The 24,082-nt window shown below is 39.9% G+C and overlaps 1 protein-coding gene across 36 annotated transcripts in view; it reads right to left on the bottom strand.

Annotated features, from left to right (window-relative positions):
• camk2b1 (calcium/calmodulin-dependent protein kinase (CaM kinase) II beta 1) overlaps positions 1–22,520 on the bottom strand; it is a 147,265-nt gene extending 124,745 nt beyond the window's left edge. For all 36 annotated transcript variants that reach the window (XM_060907316.1, XM_060907335.1, XM_060907323.1 and 33 more), the window contains exons 1-2: positions 22,175–22,520; positions 127–221 (exon numbers count right to left, since the gene is read on the bottom strand). In XM_060907316.1, the coding sequence (XP_060763299.1) occupies positions 127–221; positions 22,175–22,236 (157 nt within the window). In that variant the 5' untranslated portion in view covers positions 22,237–22,520. The remainder of the gene's footprint in view (positions 1–126; positions 222–22,174) is intronic.
• Positions 22,521–24,082: the final 1,562 nt, after the last annotated feature.

Genomic DNA, 24,082 nt, shown 5'->3' with positions numbered 1-24,082 from the left:
ATTATTAACAGCCATAATCTTTTATTCTTTTATGATATATTATTTTTTGCACATTTATTTTAATTTGTCGAGTAATCCTCAACATGGTTTTGTACAGGAAGAGAGCTCAGAAAGGCATTTCCTCACCTCTGGCGGATAGTTTTTTGGTGTTGATGATTTTGGCAGCGTACTCTTGGCCTGTGCACAGCTTCACACATCGCCTCACCACTGAAAATGCTCCCCTAGGGAGGAAAAAAAAAGGAGAACAGAAATAAGAAACAAATTCCAGTATCATGCCAACTTAGTTCAGGAGTGACAAAGTGTTGATGTGGCTCATTAGTATTTTGTGATCCTTTGATACTCCAAACTCTTATGTTTTTGAGTCAGTGTATATATTTTTGTTTCATAACGACGATACAAATATGTCATTCATACTGCAGTTTCTTTCCTGTAAACAGTTACTATAGAAATTCTCAAGTCATTATTTTATTTTCTCTTATTTGTGAAAATTTTCATTTCTTATTATGGAAAATAATTATTTTATACTAATTTAAATTGTCATCTTTCATTCCTCCATTGCACTGTTCTTTCTGCACACTCATTGGCCACTTTAAGAGGAACTTGTTCTTGATTCTAAGATTCCTGTTCTTGGCTGCAGGAGTGGAACCCAAATGTGGTCTTCTGCAGTTGCATGCTGAGATGCTTTTCTGTTCACCACGGTTGTAAAGAGTTGCTATATCCTTCCTGGCAGCTCGAATCAATCTGGCCATTTTCCTCTGACCTCTCTTATCAACAAGGCGTTTGTTTCCACTCACAGAACTGTCGCTCATTCAGTCAGTACGTTTACATGCACATCCAAATCGAGCTACTGTCGGTAATCGAGCTAAGGGTCCCAGCAGGGGTGCCAGAGAAATCCAATCCTACATGCACACAAGGAAATCGAGCTGTGTGAGGTACATTGTGCACCCGAGCCACAGGTGGTGCTACACGCCCCATCGTGTTGGTACACTTCCGGTTGTCGTCATGAAGAAGAGCTATTCAAGAGTATAAACAAAGTTATCAGCAGTGTTGCCAGATACTGCTGACGTTTTCCAGCCCAAAACATGTTCAAATCCGCCAAAATGCACTTAAAACCGCCCAATCTGGCAACACTGGCAGTTCCGTGTTCACAAGTTCCGTGCTCAAGCTGTTAGGCTTGCTCTAACAGACTGTATGGCTACAAACTGTCCTGCGCAGACCACTGTTTTGTAAGACAACTTATTTTGCACAATTGTATATTTTTCTAAAGTCCATTTTTTGCTTACAATTTAACTTATGTCTTAATAAACACACAAAAAAGTTCAATTGTTTTGTTTTTATTAACATTCTTCAGATGTTGGACATACATACATACATACATACATACACACACACACACACACACACACACACACACTAGGGTTGGGCGGTATCCAAATTTTGATACCTTTAAACTGTCTCTGTGTTTTCCCGGGGTATACGGTATTACCGAGAAAAAAATATTTTGTTTCGGCCTACTGTGTAACGTGCGCCTATACCGGTGGACCTTGTCCAAACCTGCGCCTATGCCTCAAATGTACTATTTAAAAGCAGCATAGCGAATTGTGTGCATTGTGGTATGGATTAAGCAGCAAAGCGAATTTTGTGCATTGATGAATGGATTAAGAGATATTTCAAAGCATCATGCAACTCTTCCTTCATCTTGAAAATAGCATTCAACTGGCGTTTACACATGTCTGCGTTGAAACGCCATTTGCAGCACTATTTCACCTTCTCCATCAAAAAAAAAGTACACGATGAGCAGGATCATACCCTTTCAAGCATGGGAAATAAAAAGAAAAGAAAAAGAATCAACCAACACCCAAGTCCGTTTAGACTGCGCAATAAACCATATTCTTCAGCGCAAATGAGGCGAACCTAATTCAAATGCGTGATAGCTGCACAAGGCAAAATCATATGGGCCCACGTCATGCCATGGCGGGGAAATTAATAATCAAATGGCCTTACCTTGCTTAAAACGTTGTCTTGATCTAACATAACTTGTTCCCCTCTCGCGCCGTGACCGTCTTCTTACATACTTTACACACAGCTTCATCTGTGTTTGCTGGCTCTCCCTTTTCATTTGGTTTGAAACCAAAATACTGCCACACTGCCGATGTTGTATTTTTTTTTTTGCCACTAACTCGTTATCTTGACTTGCCATCTTTCAACCGCGGTCTCAGTCTCTTGCGAAGCTTTCTGTCAGACTCCAAATGTCACGCAGGGTTGCCATGGTAACAACATAAACAACCCTGCACGCGATGAGAACTTCTTTAGGAAATTGATAGAATTAGTGAAAATACGATCACACAGTTATTCGGGATGATCTTCAATTTATTATTTTATATTATGACCTCATGTACTCCATATTTATTTAGATATTATATATTTTTTTAAAATGACGGTAATGAGACCGATACCGTTGGTACTTTTGGATACCTCGGGATACCTTCTTACCGTAATACCGCCCAACCCTAACACACACACTTATTTATATTTATTTATATATATATATATATATATATATATATATATATATATATATATATATATATATACACACACACACACACACACACACACACACACACACACAAATACAATGACTTGTTTATGTACACAATTCACAGCTATGCAACAGCTGTACAGATGTATTTGGTGATACAGTAAGTGAGCTAAATTTTAACAGTGCAAACAATGCCACAAAAAGAAAAGATTCATGCCGTTGTCATGATTCGTTGTCATGCTGACCGAGGCTGTTGTGTTTCCCGCTTGTGGTCTCATCACTCGTCACTTACAGAAGGGGCAGTGCTGAAGTAAGTAGCTCGAATACATAGCTCAATAGGGTTTACATGCACCAAGTAGCTCGGCAGAAATCGCATAATCTAGGTCGTGTAGCTTGATTCCGAGAAATCAAGTTCGCTTCAATTTCAGCCGAATTAAGGTGTATACATGGCATTTTGAACTTCGATTTCAATCGAGCAACGGCAGAAATTCGATTCTCTCTATGTGCATGTAAACGCACTGAATGTTTTTTGTTTTTCGTGCCATTCTGTGTAAACTCTAGAGACTGTTGTGTGTAAAAACGCGAGGAGGTCAGCAGTTTCTGAAATACTCAAACCAGTCCATCTGGCTCAAACCAACACCCATGCCACAGTGAAAGAAAGTCGCACTTTGAGATCACGATTTTTCTCATTCTGATGTTTGAAGTGAACATTAACTGAAGCTCTTGATTTTATGCACTGTGCTGCTGTCAAGGGATCGGCTGATTAGATGACTGCAGAAAACAGCAGGTGGATGGGTGTTCCTAATAAAGTGGCTAGCGAGTGTATATACAACGAACCAGCATCTTGGTTGTGGTGTGTGTGTGTGGTATTAATAAAATATGAATGCCTGGACATGGAATATATGAAGGGGAAATGCACAGTTTTTGTGCTAAATAAAATCCCAAGAGATGACATGAGCAGAAGCAGCAAATTCTATATTTAGAACAAATTTAGATTTTTGAACACACACACACACACACACACACACACACACACACACACACACACACACACGCGCACAAGCAAAACCTGCATTAAACCAAAATCAATCCTTTCCCCAAAAAATAAATAAATAAATAAATAAATAAAACATACAAATAAGCAGATAATTTGTAATAAACTAAAACTTAATTTCACTCCAGCATGCTTGGAATAAGTGTGGAAGTTTAACTATGTAGTAAATGGACTAAAATAATAATAATATTGCGACACAATAAACTGTATTGTAATCAGAAGATTAAATGAGCTGAAGTTATACAATATATGAGTTCTAAGAGATACTAGTGCATTAAGTTGGTCGTGTTCTGTAATATTTACTGATTAAAATAAATTAATGACTTTGTTAGATGTGTAATATAAAATACACTTAAAGGGATAGTTCGGGATTTTTGACATGAATCTGTATGGCATCCCCATCAATAGTGTCGTGCAAACACACTGACTCACCCCTGACAGCATCCTGCAAGTCCAGTTCTTGTCCAGTTTTGGTCCAGACGAAAGTAGTCCGGCAAGTTTGTTGGGGTCACTAAAGTAAAACGTTTTTCGTCTCAAAACAGTATGTGTTCAAAAGAGTGATATATTTGCATCACAAAACCGTTGCCAAATAAAAAGTCAGACCTCGAAATCGCTTGGCACTATTTTCTATAATAGGAGTCATTCAGGATTCAGCCATGTTTTTGCTCCGTGTCATGGCTGAATCCTGAATGACTCCTATTTGTATAAATAGGGCACTACATAGGCAGCAGTGGTAGTTTCTTTTTCCCTGCCATGGAAGCGCACTTGTATACTGAGGAGGAAAGCAATTTGCATTACAGCCGTGAGGCGGCTCGGTTTTCCCTTTCGGGCGCTCTCGTTTTCTGTTAGAATTTGGTAAAGAAAAAAATAAATATTATTTACCAGCTTACCGGGTCCATGAACATAAATGTGACAGCTGACAAGGTCGGGATATAAACGAATCGAATACAAACCACCCGCCGGGACTCCTACTTATGCGGCTCCAGCTTATCCTTGAAGCTGGAGCCGCAGCTGGATGAAGCCGGCAGCGCGCAGTGATAAGAAGGGAGAGAAAATAGTGCCAAGCGATTTCGAGGTCTGACTTTTTATTTGGCAACGGTTTTGTGATGCAAATATATCACTCTTTTGAACACATACTGTTTTGAGACGAAAAACGTTTTACTTTCGTGACCCCAACAAACTTGCCGGACTACTTTCGTCTGGACCAAAACTGGACAAGAACTGGACTCACAGGATGCTGTCAGGGGTGAGTCAGTGTGTTTGCACGACACTATTGATGGGGATGCCATACAGATTCATGTCAAAAATCCCGAACTATCCCTTTAAAGAATCTAAGTGGGATTCAACGATACATGCATGTGAAAGAATACGGTATATCAAAATTCAGTGAAAAGTGCTGCTTTATTTTGATTTAAATTAAAATAAGTGCAAAAACAGGATCAGTCTGAATAATTGTGCTTTAATATTAAGCAAATTATCTTGCAGTCCAAATACAAAACTGAGCTGGGAACAGTTTAAATACATCATATTTCATATTACACAAATATCTACAGTGGTGCTTGAAAGTTTGTGAACCCTTTAGAATTTTCTTTATTTCTGCATAAATATGACCTAAAACATCATCAGATTTTCACACAAGTCCTAAAAGTAGATAAAGAGAACCCAGTTAAACAAATGAGACACAAATATTATACTTGGTCATTTATTTATTGAGGAAAATGATCCAATATTACATATCTGTGAGTAGCAAAAGTACATGAACCTTTGCTTTCAGTATCTGGTGTGACCCCCCTTGTGCAGCAATAACTGCAACTAAACATTTCCAGTAACTGTTGATCAGTCCTGCACACCGGCTTGGAGGAATTTTAGCCCATTCCTCCGTACAGAACGGCTTCTCTGGGATGTTGGTGGGTTTCCTCACATGAACTGCTCGCTTCAGGTCCTTCCACAACATTTCGATTGGATTAAGGTCAGGACTTTGACTTGGCCATTCCAAAACATTCACTTTATTCTTCTTGAACCATTCTTTGGTAGAACGACTTGTGCTTAGGGTCGTTGTCTTGCTGCATGACCCACCTTCTCTTGAGATTCAGTTCATGGATAGATGTCCTGACATTTTCCTTTAGAATTCGCTGGTATAATTCAGAATTCATTGTTCCATCAATGATGGCAAGCCGCCCTGGCCCAGATGCAGCAAAACAGGCCCAAACCATGATACTACCACCACGTTTCACAGATGGGATAAGGTTCTTGTGCTGGAATGCAGTGTTTTCATTTCTTCAAACATAACGCTTCTCATTTAAACCAAAAGTTCTATTTTGGTCTCATCCGTCTACAAAACAGTTTTCCAATAGCCTTGTGGCTTGTCCACGTGATCTTTAGCAAACTGCAGACGAGCAGCAATGTTCTTTTTGGAGAGCAGTGGCTTTCTCCTTGCAACCCTGCCATGCACACCATTGTTGTTCAGTGTTCTCCTGATGGTGGACTCATGAACATGAGCCAACGTGAGAGAGAGGCCTTCAGTTGCTGAGAGGTTGCCCTGGGGTCCTTTGTGACCTCACCGACTATTATACGCCTTGCTCTTGGAGTGATCTTTGTTGGTTGACCACTCCTGGGGAGGGTAACAATGGTCTTGAATTTCCTCCATTTGTACACAATCTGTCTGACTGTGGATTGGTGGAGTCCAAACTCTTTAGAGATGGTTTTGTAACCTTTTCCAGCCTGATGGGCATCAACAATGCTTTTTCTGAGGTCCTCAGAAATCCCTTGTTCATGCCATAATACACTTCCACAAACATGTTGTGAAGATCAGACTTTGATAGATCCCTGTTCTTTAAATAAAACAGGGTGCCCACTCACACCTGATTGTCATCCCATTGATTGAAAAACACCTGACTAACTTCACCTTCAAATTAACTGCTAATCCTAGAGGTTCACATACTTTTGCCATTCACAGATATGTAATATTGGATCATTTTCCTCAATAAATAAATGACCAAGTATAATATTTTTGTCTCATTTGTTTAACTGGGTTCTCTTTATCGACTTTTAGGACTTGTGCGAAAATCTGTTCTTTTAGGTCATATTTATGCAGAAATATAGAAAATTCTAAAAGGTTCACAAACTTTCAAGCACCACTGTACTCTACAACCCTTAAACCTCTTCATTTGCCCTCCTTAAGGTACGTTCACACTAGCGAGCGACAAAGTGGCAGGTAACTGTTTGTTTTCTTTGTGCGCATATGACACGGTGCTGCCATTTCAGCTTGTGTGATCAACAACTACGGATGTGTGGATGTGACGTGTGCATGAATGTGCTGATTCAGAGCTCTTATTTGTCTTCCTCCACATTTCACCCCTCATCAGCAAAACAGCTGGAACGTCTGGAGGAAGAAAATTGCTCGACTCTACAGCCAGACAGTCAGCACCATTTACAGGCCTTTACACGTGTACCAAGGAATGCACTTATGAACACTGAATACACAGACAACTTAAAAAAAAAAACAGCAATCACATACGCAACCTACACTCTTCTGCTGTCACTTTAATATGTTCTTCGAAACCCAAATACAGATTCTATTGGCATTAAGTAAATGTCAAAGTCCCTCCCGTGCCAGGCCCTGGTGTTCCCAGGCAGTCTCCTGTTACAGTGTGGGGGCTGAGAGTTTGACTCCCTACTCACATCAGTATTGCGGCATGCCTCACCAGATGGCAAAAGGTACCATTTTTATAATGGTCTTTGGTACAAGTAGAACTCATGATATGGTTGAGAGGCGGACACGCTAACTGCAAACCCAGCTCACAGTAAATAAGGCTGTAATAAGGGCATAAATCCTCTAACCAGATCTACAGATGTGATTTTGGTGGGTGTTTTGATAGAACACATTCACACAATCAAACATATAAATACCCATAAACATTCATCCTCAGGAGTCATTAAAAATAGTCAATACAGATTACAGAAAAAAAAAATGGCTTAAAGTTACCTTTTTTTTTTTTCCAATTTAATGAGCCTAAGGCCATCTCTACACCCCATACACTTTCATTAAAGTGTACATTCTGGACCAATTTCGTTTTTTTTTTTTTTAATATGAAAGTATGTCCCTTTACACACTCATCTAGAAGGGTAATTTTGCACAAGGCCATCTGTCTATGGCAGAAAAAAATGAAATAACAAAACGCGTCTGGAAAAATCTCAAGGGAGTCTGGAGCCAGATTCGTGACGTTATCTGCGGAAGCGCCAGCAGGCTGCGAGAGCTTGTGCAGTTTCAGTGCACAGCCTGTGTAGACCAAGCGCTCCAATTTCTCTCTCATTGCCCGGTCTTTTGGGAAACGATGAGTACTAATCCCATCAAGATTGGTGTTGCTACACCCTCCTACAATACATCTGTTAACCATTTTAATAATTACGCGATAACGTTGAAGAAATTTGCAGAAAACCACCAAGTTGTTTTCTCGTAAACAAACCAGCGCTGACGTAGGATTCAGAAGGAGGCGTCCTGCACGCGACGTCACGAAAATCAATGTTTGGTGAGAAATCCAAATGGCAAGTTTTTTCAGAGGCGGACGAATTCGCTTCAAATGGCTTGATTTCAGCTGAATTTTTCTGGTATTGCGCAAGGTAAAAAAATTGCAGAGAATGCAGAATGTTACAGATATTTGACCAAAGTTTAATATAAAATAGGAGAATTACATTGATCTTGCTCCTGAATTTACCCATGATATACACTTTAAACATTCCAGAAACAATAAATAAATATTTATTAAAGAAGGCACCAGTCTGAGACACAGGATTAATATCGGTTTGATAGCGTCAATAAAAAAGGGTGGCTCGGGCCATTATTAAAAAATGTTGTTTCCGGTCCACCGGCCGAGTGAGTGCCGTTTGTGCGGTTGAAAATTTTTTTTTTAACACCGTTTTTTTGACATTTTTTTCAGGTTCATAAATCTAAAATCGAACTTGACATTTCCGCATTCCCAGGGCTTTCCACTAAGGCTCATACTAGCCAGCCATGACAAATAAGTAGCCAGCTGGGTGGGGGGGATAGGGTGTTAAACACAAAATAAACTCAGTTTATTTAAACGCAGTTCCCAGGATTAAATGTATTTTCCACAGACCATTTATTTATTCACTTTACTCAAAATACAAAGTAAAATGGCAGTAAATCTTCTTTCTTTTCTTGCGTATTGCATCATGAGGCGTTCCTGGCTTGTAAATCTCTTATTTTCGGTGCATGACACATTCACGCAGCTGAGCATGCTATGAATTAACAACGACAACGGTCTGCAGTGGCGGCTACACAATTAAACACTCAGCGAACATTTCTCCATTTGTGTATGAAAATACACTCCAACCACTCAGTTTGGTTTCATTTACAACCAACGGTGTCTTCTGATGCCAGCACGTAATTGAACGAGAGAAGACTGGTTTACCGGAGACAAAATAAGCGTCATCTCTGCTTCTGTTCCCTCCGACAGCCCCGACACACTACTGCCTCCGCCGAGTGCGCGCGCACTCTGAACTGAATCAGCTCTGCGCATGCGCCGTGCGGCACAAAAAAATGGCAGCCACCATGAAGGAAGGAGATCCGGAGTTTTCAAACATTTGCTTAAGTGTGAAATCGCAAAATGGTATTCTAGCGAACAACAAAATAAAGATTCAGAAAAACAAATCATTCAGTGATCATTTTAATCGTGTAATTTTATCCGAACTAGGCCTAACGGTCGATTTAGAACTACAAAAAGTCCGTGTGTCGGACATTTTAAGTACCTTTGTAAAAGTTTTGCAAATGTTGCAGTCAGCATTTAAAATGCTAACTTAAAGTTTTTGTACAAGTTTCAGTTGATTAAACTGTCATTTTATTAAATGTGTCTGCTTTTGTAATAAAAAAGTACTGAAAGAAAAAGCAAACACAGCATTGCGATTTCTTATCCATCCATATATTAAAAAAAAAAATCCCTCCCTCCCGACTGAAATTTTTTTTGCTCACCCGGTGGACAGGAAACGGATTTTTTTTTTAAGGATGGCCTCAGATATCAGAGAAAAAGTACGGCAAATATTGGAATTGGAAAACGTTTACATTTTTAAGGATTGGTTTAATTATTTATATATATATATATATATATATATATATATATATATATATATATATATATATATATATATATATAAAATGAAAGAGTTCAACTAAAAATAAAAAAAGCTCAGTGACATGCTTCAGTTAAGTAGTTTTTAAAGAAAAAAATATATCAGATGGATATCGATATCGGCTGCTGCTCAAGGCTTCAGTCTCAGAAAAGTAAAAGTGGTATTGTGTAACCTCTATTATCTATTAACGTCTAACAAAATGTGAATTTTTTTTTTTAAACGTACTGCTGTTCTATCATCCCAAGCTTACCAGTAAACTGGTTGATGGAGGAGTTTAAATTTTATTTTAATCTTAATTCAAAATGATCACAATTTCAGTTAACCTTCGTTTAGTATCCTTACATGAAGAAAAATTATTTTCTTTAAGAGAAGCAACAGCATAGAAGCTTCCCAAACATACACAGATCGAGTAACTGATATCAGCTACAGTACAAATAAATTCGCTTCAGTAAAATCTTCAGCAAATCAGAGCATACAAGAAAGAACAGCAAGACGAGCTGTACAAAGTTTTATTAAATCGTGTTTTATATTTGGGTGCAGGTTTTGAAACGGGGGTGAAAACTAAGCTCAATATGAAACAGGTTACCATGACAACCGTGGTGTAAACAGACTTACAGTGTGGAATGTGTGGGAAGGTGGAAAAATTTAAATGATTAGAATTTTACATCATATATATGAGTCCGTCTCAGAAACTGGTCTCTCATTTGGGACATTATGGTCAAAAAATACATTTTCTAATTTTACTTTTTTTTTTTTTTGCATTCACCTAACACTCAATGTTTCTTTTGTCATGTTTAATAAGAATAAAGATAGTATCTTGCTTTATCTGGCCTCCACTGTGGAAAATTTTTTTGATTACAATTCAAATGTTTTTGTAAAATAGATTTTCATATAAAATAACTACATCATGAAGCATTAAAGCCCCTCCTTCACAGATGAGTGAAAATATTGAATAAATTTCCTCTTTTTGAATGCTCGGGTTAAAAATGCCAAGTTATGATGACTGAATTGATTATTCACTTAAATATGAATAATATGATACATTTTGGGTATTTGATATGGGACACAATGGAAAAATCAAGAACACACGGGAAAGATGAGAATAACGGCGCTGGTAAAAGAACAACGACTGTACCGGCTGAAGGTCGCGCGGGTCTCTGCTGCGGCGCGCGAGCAACGGGACATCACTACCGCACCGGACGGAGCAGGGGCGGGGCAAAATGACTGGCCGTAGATTCTATCAGAAGTTCGATCTAAATTGACCATGGTTGCAAAATATTGGCCAAAAATATGCAAACACTACGAAATATGAACACAAGAAGAAAAAGAAATATTCTATTGCCTTATACTGCAAGACTAAAACAAAATAAAACTGTCAAAACTCACCTTTTCAGTGATAACGTCCGAACAGATCACTCGCGTAACAAAGACTGCAAATGGAAGCACGATCAACTTCTAACTGTTGGAGTGGAAAATTCCATTCTCCACATGCAAATTGTTAATGCGTGTCCTTCCCCGCACACAAATAACACGCTACGGTAAAAAATAGACCACAACTCATTTTATAGCTCAGAAATTCATACAAGACCAGCTACCATTGTAACATATTCTGTACCTAACTTTCAGCTTTCGTTTTAAGAAACAATCGCAGATTTATAACTAAATTTTTATATGGCGTAGTGATTTTAAGTTACGGTACTACTTTTGGTGAGGTAGTGACCTCGACCCTGAGGCTTTCCGTTTAGATCAAAACACACGATCGTATTGGTTTTGGGTCTGCGGAAAATGGAGTTACAACGGCGATCAAATGTTTTGCATGATGTTTTATTACGGTTATGATTATTCTGTGAGCGCATCAATCCTTAGGTGTATAAGGTTACAACTTAAAATACAATTAGTGATAACTGTAGACTTTTCAGTGGACTACAACCTTTTAAAGGGAATGCGATGTAGTCAACCATTTATCATGTCCCAGATCAAGCCGCCATTTTTCCACAAATTTGCAGAATTTTTGCCAAATTCACATCAAAAGATTGTTTTATCTGTATTATTTCTTTCATCATTTTATTTCAAATTAAAACCGACATCACCATTCAAAACTATATAATTTAGTGACTGAGTATATTTAGTGGGGTACCCCCACAGTACCCAGTTTCTGAGACAGACATACATATATACACATGTACAGGTAGTCGTCGACTTACGACCTATGCGACTTACGACCGATCGACTTTACGACCGTCTGGTTATGACTGGCAAGTGTTTCCCAGCTGAACGTACAACAGTTTCTGCCCCAGCTTTTGGCAGCGCCTCTCGCCACGTACAACAGTTTCCGCCCCAGCTCCAGGCACATGCACAGTCTCTCTCGCGCTCCCTCGCGCTCCCCGTCATACAGTTTCCACCCCAGCTCCTGGTTTATGAAACGAGCAAACGCTCCCGCCAGCCCGAACGCTGCAACAGCTGATGATGATGTAGACGACCCACAGCCAAGCACCAGTGATGCCAGTGGTCACTAAGTTTTGTATTTTGCTATGTTTTACATTTGTATTTTGCTGTTTTACATTTGTATTTTGGTGTGTTTCAAATTAAAATGTTTTCTATATTCCACACCTGTATTTCGTATTTTTGGTTTTGCACATATTAAACGAATTGTACTGTACGCAGTTTAGTATGCAGTGTTTGATTTAAACCAAATAATGAGCCAAGGTAATGAAATAAGAAAATGTTGATAAAATAAGACTTCAAGATGATTACAATATCATTACACATCACAATATACTTACGTTCATTTAACATAGGCCGACTTACAACCAGATCGGTTTACGACCGGTCAGTCGTAACCAAATGCAGTCGTAAGTTGACGACAACCTGTATATATTAGTCAACTGCATTGAAATGAAAGTGATTTATTTCGTGTGTGCGCAGTCACCAGGACAAATCTTTCTTACTCAACAACAGCGATGAGCCTAATCACTACCGAGGTATTTATGACAGACACTTTTGTTCATGCATCCTTAACAAACGCACCATGGACTGAAGTGTGTTCACACTCCCTCACAAATCTCAGCATTTTTGAGCCATACTTGTGCACTCTGTATCAGCATTTAGTGACCTGCTCCTACTTGCGGCACAGCTGTGAGTTTATTATCAGAACAGCTTTTCGACATCGACACGCACTTTGTGTGCTCTCAGCTGATTTAAGGCGTACGCTCACACCGCGTCCCAAATCCCTCGGTTTCGTTTCCTACATCCTTCGTTCATCCGTTCATTTCACACTACAGTCTCAATGAATTATTCATTTACTCACTGTGCTGTTTTATCCTGATTTATTGCTCTCGGATACAAACAAACACTGTAGCCGATATAATCACAACATTAATATTCTGCACAAAATAAAATGCCATTTAAGAAATAAGATGCAGCTTGTAATGTTTAAAAGTGTTTAATAATGTTGTCTTTCTCGACAAATTAACAATTAAGATGAAAAGATAGAAAACTAATTCATAATGGCACAGGTTCGTTTCTTTTGTCCTCGACTTTCTTTTACAATAAGTTATTTGTTAAATAACAAATTTAAATCTTTAGACATTCTTATTTCATTTAGCTTCAGTATTTAAGAACTTTAGGCAGCACGGTGGTGTAGTGGTTAGCGCTGTCGCCTCACAGCAAGAAGGTCCTGGGTTCGAGCTCCGGGGCCGGCGAGGGCCTTTCTGTGCGGAGTTTGCATGTTCTCCCCGTGTCCGCGTGGGTTTCCTCCGGGTGCTCCGGTTTCCCCCACAGTCCAAAGACATGCAGGTTAGGTTAACTGGTGACTCTAAATTGACCGTAGGTGTGAATGTGAGTGCGAATGGTTGTCTGTGTCTATGTGTCAGCCCTGTGATGACCTGGCGACTTGTCCAGGGTGTACCCTGCCTTTCGCCCATAGTCAGCTGGGATAGGCTCCAGCTTGCCTGCGACCCTGTAGAAGGATAAAGCAGCTAGAGATAATGAGATGAGATTTAAGAACTTTAGTTGGAAAACACTTATTTGTAAAAGTAAGGTTGTGTCATTTCTAGGAATAAATAAATAAATCTCTTTTTAGCGCATCCAGGGTTCTCCACTTTTCAAAAATAAAAGGTGGCGGCGGGGGTTTGGGGGACGCCACCGGAAGTAATGAAATTTGCATACACAATTTCATGGGAAATTTGACTGGATAATTTTGTCACTTTGGAATTTAATGATAATGTTATCGTTTTTCATAAACTGTTCCCGTCTATAAAATTCAACAATATTTGGTCATGTTAGTCTGAAATTCTTGATTAAAAGAGCAAATTTACCTCTTCCAGCTACTGCAAGTTCTCTGCTGCCGAATACTTGTGCAAATTTCAATCGTTTTAACTGTAGAATGCCCTCGTATATCTGTATCCAGCTGGCCGGATGTTTTTCTATTGCAGTCGCGTGGCCACTTCAGGTAGCCCCGTATGCATTCGTTTAATGGTCTTCTGCGTGTTAAATAGTTACAAAATTATAATAAAGCGAATACTTTATGATTTATATGGTGTATACTGATAAAGTGACTTTTTTTTTTTGGCCACGGGAAGGGTGGTGGGCCAGAATTATAACGTGGCGGTGCGCCACTTTAAAAGGGCCCGTGGAGAACAATGGCATCACAATTTCTTTCATAAACAATCCTGCATGGATGCACAAAGCATATCCTAATCAGCCTTTTACACACACTCCCACCATCAATGGATTTTTAAAGGTACAAAACAAGTGTAGGCTGTCAAAATTTAATTACGCTGAAAATTACTTTACACTACCACTGACAGCACGACAGCACATTATTAGCAGAGCTTCACGTTGTGACGCTTTTTACAGAAAACGCATTAGATTTTATCAGTTAATTCCTTTTATCGGTTCAGTTTTCACAGCTTTCTAACACTGCCTTCAAAAACCAACGTAATACAGCTGTTGACACTGGAGACTCCTTCCATGAATGCTAAACGTCTCCTCACAGAAAACTTCACCAAATCAGATTACACACTTTTCTAATTTGTTTCCATGGCGTGTCAAACATCAAGTCCCTGTGGAAATTGTCAGTATAGAAAAAATGCACATTAATATAAACCCTTGCGGCTGCCGTTACGGAAACTTAAATCAGCAAAATTAATGTAACCAATCAGGGGTGGGTTTCCCAAAAGCTTCTTAACGCTAAGAGCATCTTAACTAGGAGAGAGTGTTCATTGTGCTGCTCGCGCTACCATTTAACGATGATCTTTGTGCTGCGATGCTTTTGGGAAACTCAGGACAGATTTGAGGATTCAATAACACCGATGAATGATATATCGCAGGGCAGTGTGATATGGCGATAGATATTTTTCTATCTCTGATATGCATCAGTAAACGTTTTTCTAAACCTACATTGTCTATATTGTGAAGGTCACAAAAGCCACTTTTCAACAGCAGAATTACATCAATAAAGAGGGAGTAAAAGAGGGAGTAAGGAGCTACTCATAGTGCGCGCTAACAAAAACAAAACAAGCATGGATGCACGTCAGTGACACAGAAAGAAAGTCCCAACAGCACTCCGACACAGAACAGGCATCAGCCCAGCTAACACCGGGAACCTGTACCTAAAAAGGGAGGTACCTCTATCCTTCAGATACCGGAAACTTCAAGTTGAATAAAATGCTTTAATATTTTGTATTCCTACTGTTCCCATTTTGACAGTGTTTTTCTTGTCAGTTCTGTTCAAAGTCACTTCCAAATAAAAGGAGAAAAGAAAAAGTGCCTTTCATTGGCATTTAATTCATAGAATTTTCAAAAAGCAGTCAGGCAGCTATCCTGTAAAGACAATTTTTTCACCAGTTTTACAGAAAAACAATATATTCTGAGATATGCACACACGTACAGTATACACACACACACTTGCTTTGCTCACTCATGAATATATTCACCACTCAAAGATAAACTGCATATCTTTGCACCACCGTGTCTCATCTCATTATCTCTAGCCACTTTATCCTTCTACAGGGTCGCAGGCAAGCTGGAGCCTATCCCAGCTGACTACGGGCGAAAGGCGGGGTACACCCTGGACAAGTCGCCAGGTCATCACAGGGCTGACACATAGACACAGACAACCATTCACACTCACATTCACACCTACGGTCAATTTAGAGTCACCAGTTAACCTAACCTGCATGTCTTTGGACTGTGGGGGAAACCGGAGCACCCGGAGGAAACCCACGCGGACACAGGGAGAACACTCAAACTCCGCACAGAAAGGCCCTCGCCAGCCACGGGGCTCGAACCCAGACCTTCTTGCTGTGAGGCGACAGCGCTAACCACTACACCACCGTGCAATATTCTTTATATTACACGGACACATTCACACCCAAAAAAAAAAGCACAACTTAATCAAAAGAATTTTAATTTTGAACCGGTTCGCCATTTTGCCAACGTGCATCTAGTCAGTGGGAAAACACTGGGAGTGACATAACCGGAGTGAAATATTGGGAATTATTATACATACAGGACACTTTTTCGATGGAATAAAAACATGTGTTCTATTCCCTTCTAGCGGGTTCCATTCATTTGGTTTGACAGCATGCAATATTGTTATCATTTCGCTTATCCTATGTCACTCTACCCAGTGGAGAATGGGTATTGGGCTGAATATGGTTTGCAATATTGCATGGCTGTCAAGACAACATGACGTCGCATGTCAGAGCTGACGCGAATATCCAGTGAGAAAGTTTTCTGCTGTGCATGCGCGGAAGCATTTCTTTGTTCGCCAGGAAAGAGAAAGACGCATTGAACACCCGAAAGGTGAACAAAACTTCATTAGATATTCTTCACACATATTTACAAGCAGTGGCGAACCGTGACTATTAGAGCTGGGACTTCAGCTCAGCCAAAACTTAGCCAGACACAGCAAAAAAGCAACAGGGCAAAAGATTTTGCAAGGGATTAGCGGCAGGCTGCCAGGTCGCTCCGTTGTGTGTAGTTGTCAACTTTGATTTTAAAAGTAACTAAGTAAATTACACAGGGAAATGAATACTTAAGCCTGAGTAAAAAATACTGTGGTGAGCGTACAGCGTGGAAGAAGAGTCTGGAGACAGAAATCATAGTTTCTCGGTTGTCAGCCTGTGCTACTTGCTCTCGATAGCACGAGCTTGAACACTTTATTAGCATTCGCCAACACTACTGATTAGGGCTGGGTATCACCAGATACCTCACGATACGATACTATGGCGATATTTTGCCCACGATAACGATAATATCACGGTACAGCGATTCTGCGATAATCGATATATTGCAAGAAATTTCAACCACATCACGATATTTGTGTCACTGAAGAAAATCAGAATTTATTGACCACTGTAAAATTACATTTCACATACATAACTACACACTCTTGCCAGACATATATATTTGTCTCTATTCCACTGCTGGCAAAACCAAGAGTTGCTTCACTACAACATACAGAAAATTCCCATTTCTGTGCTAGTATTATCAACTTTTCTGTAAGCATGGACACATCAGTGCTGCTTAACAAGCAGAATCAAATTGTTTTATGAAAACTTAAAACTTGCACTGCAGACTGCACAGACATTTCAGTGCTAACACTAATATCAATTTGTTCTTTGTAAACTTGAGAACATATACCGGAGAACATTTAACTTGTGCTTATTTTGCAGGAACAACACACTGTCTGAAACACATTGAAAAGTGCAGTGGGCATCTTAGTCTCCCTGAGCACAATTATGAAACAAAGTGCAGTGTGGGTCAGTGTCCACACACTGAAACTGAACTGAAACCTCAGTGAATCATGTTTCTTCTGAACTTAGAGTAAATACTCAAAATAAAATGCAGTGTCTCACACACACTAAAATTGAAAATGCAAGATAAAGTACAGCTTCTTGCCTTTGGCCTTAAATGACAAAATTAAGTTCACAGTTACAGTAAGTCACACGTCACTGAAGTAGACGGGAGGACTTTGGCGCTGTCCAGTGTAGTTTGCTTCGGGTCGGGTTTCAGCGGCTCCGGCTGAGCTAATATGTCGGGGTGGTGTCGTGCTAAGTAAGTTCGCAAGTTTGTTGTGTTACCTGAATATCTAATTGGAGCGAAACAGGTTTTGCAGAGTGTGTACTCTTTGTCCGGCTCACTGTTTTTTTTCTCCTTTCCTTTGGAATCCAAAGTGCCTCCAAACATCTGCTTTAAAGTTTGGCGGCGTCTCTAGGTTTACGTTAACAGCCATGCTTCCTTGTTTTTTTTCCTCACTGCAACCGCCGGGGAAAAAAGAGAAGATGAAGAGTGCCTTGCAGTGAGGGAGCGGCACAGCGACACCTCACGGAGCGGAGGTGCGGAAGTCGTACTGGATTTACAACCCGTCTGAAACATGATTTATTATTTGAAAAAATATCGATATTCAAATTTTGAGCATCGATATTGAATCGGAAGACAAAGTATCGCGATATATCGCCGTATCGATATTTTTGCACACCCCTACTACTGATAAACGCTACACTGGCTGGAAGGTGACTTCACTGCTGCGCTGACGGTGCCGACTCGCAGTTAAGCTAGCGTTGGCCTTCAATAATGCTGATATGTTTAGGCCTTCTCTGAAGCCCTAGAAGGCCCTGACAGTTCCCCTCTGTTTATAAGAGAAAAACATACCAACAAACATAAAAAAACTGGAAAAGAGCATGCATGTATAATAATAATAATAATAATAAACAATAATATTGGCTTTTTTTTGTGGTACATCAGATATATTCCATTCTTCGACTCATTCAAGATCATGCTAGCTGAATGGAATATATCTGATATACCACTCAACACCAGCCAATATTATTTAAATATACTCATATCCATGATGTATTTCGTATGAAAAATACAAACTTTTCAACAAAAGATAAACTTCATGTCTTCAAGCCAACGTGCAATTTTCTTTTTATTACATAGACACATTGACAACCAAAAAGTACCCAAATTTATCAAAACAATTCATCGATTTCCTCACGAGTTAAGTTATTGGAAAATGTGCTACTCATTGTCCTGGGTGTATTTCATATGAAAAATACAAGTGGCATATTTCCCAGTAAAACACTTGTGCCTATATAATTAATTAATTATACAATAGCTGAAGTTATACAACGATCCATATCAGCCCTAATATAAAGAATCTATCGAAGTTAAACAACGAGATGCCTCGGGAATGGATTTATAACTACATCATGGCACCCGAGACTGAATTTGAATTATGAAATCCCTCAAGATTCCATTTCATCATTTCCATCACAGTGAAGTGACAAGATACTGTCGATCTACTTGCATTACACAAACGCATCCATAAAAATAGAAATACGCAGTCAGAAACGCTGGCACCCACGCTCACGTATGTCCTGTCTCATCCCATAACCTTGACCTCAGCAGCAGACGTTACTCTGGAGACACAATGATCCAATATTTGAAGGATTTGTCCTACCATCACACAGGTCTTTGAAATAAATAAATAAATAAATAGAATAAAATAAAATACATGAATAAAGAATTCTGTCTACTTTATTACCTTATCAGAAAATGGGTAAAGCATGAAACTAAACTGAACTAGGCAGCATATTTTGATAGACTATCAGAAAATTGCTCCAGCTTTAAAAAGGCCGATTCAGAAGCCTCTGCGCCAGAGACGTTATAAGGGAGGAGACAAACCACTTAAACAATCCTGAATAGAACTCTACAGGAAAAGTCCATAACACCAAAGATGGCGGTTGTATGTGCATATCCTGGCCCTCTCCACAAAAAGCCAATTGTCTGCCAAACGGGAAACATATTAAACCAATCGTGTTGTTGCACTGATGCAAGCACACAGTACAAGTATAATGACCTCGTAGCAACCTTCTGCATGCGTAGCAGAAGTATAGCCTGTGGGGAAAAGCGCTTTTTAAATCTTATTTTGGGGCAAAGTCACCAAACTATTTTAGCATTTTTGATCATATCTGACTGGTGATTGAGTACATGCAGTTTTTATGTCCCAGTGGCTACTGAAAGTGCAGTTATGGCTCTCTGCCTATTCATTTAGACAGATCATGTTAGCCCAAAATAACTGCTCAGGCACGTTACCAAATGGCTGCCAAGTGGCAAGATCTGCCTATAAGATGCCGCGTAGCAAGTCGCCATCCTGGCATCCGTTGATATTCCACTGTTTGAAAAGCAATCTGCAACAATCCGGTGATATCCTTAGCCATAGGTCTTAAATTGTAACGTGAAATTGAACATATTTTGTCGAAGTAGTTATGTTTTAAATTCCTTAAACAATCCATTCCGCATGGTTATTCCATTGTAATGGACCAGAACCAGCCTCAGCCGTCTCACGGGTATCCATGATGTAAAGGAAAGGTGAGTCAGCCCCTTGATGGGGTAGGTAATTCTGGAGAAATCCGCAAGAGTGAGCTTGATTTTTGAAAATGTTCAACCAATAAATCCCACCCCTTCCCTTCAGCCCTCCCTCCAAAGCCACTCGGAGCACTGAGGGGAGCGTAAGGCATCATCATCATCATATCCAACTACCTCATGTCTCATCCACAGAAAACACCTAATATTAGCATAATGAATGTAAACAGCAAACACGGTTATGGTTAATACTCCCAGTTGTCTAGCCATATCATTGGGCAGCCTTATCATGTCTGGCTATGCAAATATTTCACTCAGGCCAAATAAAATAACCAGATGGGCTTTTACAGCCCTGTAACTGCCACAGATGATGGACGGATTTGTTTTCTTTTTTATTGTCAGAACATCTGATTCATCAACTATTGTCAGGATATTAAAAGAATTTCAAAAAAATATAACAAACGCAGGGCTCGACATTAACTTTTTAATCCACTCGTCCAGTCGGACAAGCAGCAAGATTTTTCACTTGTCCTGACCGCAGCCTTTTTTATTACTATGTACTTACTGGTCCAATGAAAGGAACCCGGTTAACAAAGTTTATCAAAAAGCATGCATAGTTATGATGATCATTATGCTTTAATGATTTATAATTTTTCAATAAAACTCAAACTTTAACTGCAACAATAAACAAGAGTGCTCTGAGAGCACAATATCCCCCGCTACAATATATTGTAAACGATATATACTGCAATATGCGTATGACTGTTCTATAGCAAAGTCTTTTGCCAAGTTTCGTAAAATCCTTCCAAAAATTGTGAGAAGAGTTGATTTCAGAAGGCGAGAACCCTTTCTGGGACAGACGTACAGACAGATGGACGGACTTCACCACTACATAATCTTCCTTCGGGCTTTTCGATCAGCAGGGGATAAAAACTATCCAAAGCCCCGTTATGGTGTATTTGTTGTTATAACCCATTACCTGATATATAGTTTTAAGAGCTGGAATTCACCCAAATTCAAAGCCTCTGGAGAAATGGTTGCCATTATGATCGCCAATATGATCGTCATTTCTCTGACTTCAATGAAGTCTAATAGTCTATAATTAGATATTACGATGTGGTTATTTTTACACACGCACCTGCTGGACTCGGCTTCCCCGGAATTTCGTAAACAGTAACACGCCCGGATCACTGAGGAGATTGAACTAGTTTTGTTGGAACTTTTATTGCTGAATAATTTCTATAAAAATGGTGATTTTCAACAAACATTCAACTCATCCCGTTGGACAGGCAGATATGGATTTGACTTGTCCGGTCCAAACATTTAGTCGTCCCGGACAGTCGGACCACCATTAATGTCAAGCCCTGAAATGCTTGCATGTTAAAAACACTACCTGAGTAGTGCATCTGGCTTTAGGTCGTTTTACTTTTTACACACTTGATGCAGAATCCCAGGTGTTGCATTGTTTGTGATTAAACCGTACACACACACACACATCTGCATAAAAGCATATCATTATACTAGATGAAGAAGACGTTTAACCCAAAGGGGGCGGAGCACCAACCAACCAACCAACCAATCAAAGCACGGCACACTTTCTCCTGCAGTCTGTCTGTCATACATTCACAACTCACTGAACACTTGGAATTAGGATTAGGTTTAATAAATATATTAATTTTTATATTTATACACTTCTAAATTGTTTATTAAAAGAAAAAATATGGCAAAAAAATTTTCTCTAGCCACAACGCAAACACTTTGCGAACTAATGTTGATAAACCTGGCTGTCACAAATCCGAAAACAAGTCACTATATAGAGTGCTCAAAGCCGTTGGGTTTATAGCCAATGTAGGGCGCGTGTATAGGGAGTGAGGAGGTATTTGGGATTCAGCCAGTGTCTCGGTGCAACACCACGCCTCTTCTCTCTCTGTATCGCTCCAAAACTGTTTGCTTTTGACAGCTCGCGCTCCAGCTCACGCGCTCAACACCCACCATGTTTCACAAACAAAAAATAAAAAATAAAAATAACGGTAAACTAGAGCAGAGTGTTTACTTACTTCCCGAGCTCTTCATATAGCTGATATTCATCTGTAAACCGAGTGCAGGTCGTCGTAGCCATGTCTCTGTCCGTCTGTCTGTTCGTCTCTCTCTCTCCTCAGATTTTTTGACACTCACTCAGACACCTTAGCCTAGCTACAAAACTACAGCTAACGCTTAGCTCAGGTGTCACACACTCAACTCTATATTTTGCCTCTTTTTTCCTTATTTGTTTGTTTCTAATCCCTTGTTCTTCTCCGTAATTTTGTACCATAAACGGTCAGCTCGAGCTGCGGGTCTTCTGATAATAAATAACGGACGTCTTCTGCTCTGGCCCCGCTCGCGCGTTCCGTTCTCTTCTCCAAAAAAGCGTCTACCCGTATTGTTAAAGCCACGCCCCTTTGACTAGATTGGCTTGGACTTGACTCTCACAAGCACTCCTGTGATTGGACGACCACGTCTCTGACGTCACCGTAGCGACAGCAAAATACAAAAGTGCACGCAGATTTTGACACGCCAAAGTGTATTATTATTATTATCATTATTATTATTGAAAGTTGTGCTCAATGTTTATCTTCAATGTTTTTCTGTTCTGTCCGAGTTAATAAAATCAATACTAGCCAATCCGAGAACAGGAGGCGGGATTTGACGAAAAACAGGTAGGGAAAACAAACACTGCTTCCAAATAACGCTGCGAAACCCAGCTGACATTTGGCTCTCTGTCGCCACCCAAAGGCACGTGATGTGTAACTGCAGGCGTGGGCAGCGTCAGCATTCGCGCGCGCGCCTCTATCCCGGATACGTCTCTACTGTAACACCAAATAGGGACACAACCATGAGGGCCATTTTGTATTTGGCGGAAGGTGTGTTATATAACCGTGTAAAAGCATCAGAATATTCACCCACTTTAAATATGTTTGATAAATATGTACAGCCTACAGTATGTGCAGTCATGTCTGGAAATGTTGGCATGCTCCAAAGACATGGGCCATATTATTATTATTATAATACATAGGGCCAAATTACTCAATTCTGATTGGTCAATCAAGGAGGGCTTTTTTCCTTAACACGGGGCCGTATTTCTGAAATGATATTGGCGAGTTTGTTGCTTGGTTACGGTTACAAAAATGAGCAAATTTTGTCAACAAAATGGCTGACTCTACTGACTCTACTCAATGCCGTATTTCGCTATATTTGATGAAATGAGAAACCAATTGAAAGCTGCAAGCGAAAATGAAAATACCAAAAAAAGTACGAATTTGTGGCTTTCCGTGTTTAAGAAATGGGCCGCTGAAAGACAAATAAATGACTCTCTAGTGGCATATGAATGCTGTGAGTTAGACAAGGTGCTATAGCAGTTTTATGCAGAAGTGAGGAAAGAAAATGGGGAAAACTACGAACCAGACTCTCTTAAAGTAATGCAGGCTTTTGTAAAGAAGTGCCAATAAAATTTTGTAAACCACTTTCAAAATCCTCGTGTCGTGTCGCCGTGTCATGATGAAAGATGCTTTAGAAACTGATTCAAACGTGCAAGATTGCGCCCTGATTGGTTCAGAAAACGTGAATGACAAATGTTGTGAACTTGATTGGCTTCCGAAGTATGAATTTGGCCCTTTATATTATCTCATCTCATCTCATTATCTCTAGCCGCTTTATCCTGTTCTACAGGGTCGCAGGCAAGCTGGAGCCTATCCCAGCTGACTACGGGTGAAAGGTGGGGTACACCCTGGACAAGTCGCCAGGTCATCACAGGGCTGACACATAGACACAGACAACCATTCACACTCACATTCACACCTACGGTCAATTTAGAGTCACCAGTTAACCTAACCTGCATGTCTTTGGACTGTGGGGGAAACCAGAGCACCCAGAGGAAACCCACGCGGACACGGGGAGAACATGCAAACTCCGCACAGAAAGGCCTTCGC

This window comes from Neoarius graeffei, chromosome 24 (assembly GCF_027579695.1).
Source record: "Neoarius graeffei isolate fNeoGra1 chromosome 24, fNeoGra1.pri, whole genome shotgun sequence".
Classification (NCBI taxonomy): Eukaryota; Metazoa; Chordata; class Actinopteri; order Siluriformes; family Ariidae; genus Neoarius; species Neoarius graeffei.
This window is presented reverse-complemented; position numbering and strand designations above follow the sequence as displayed.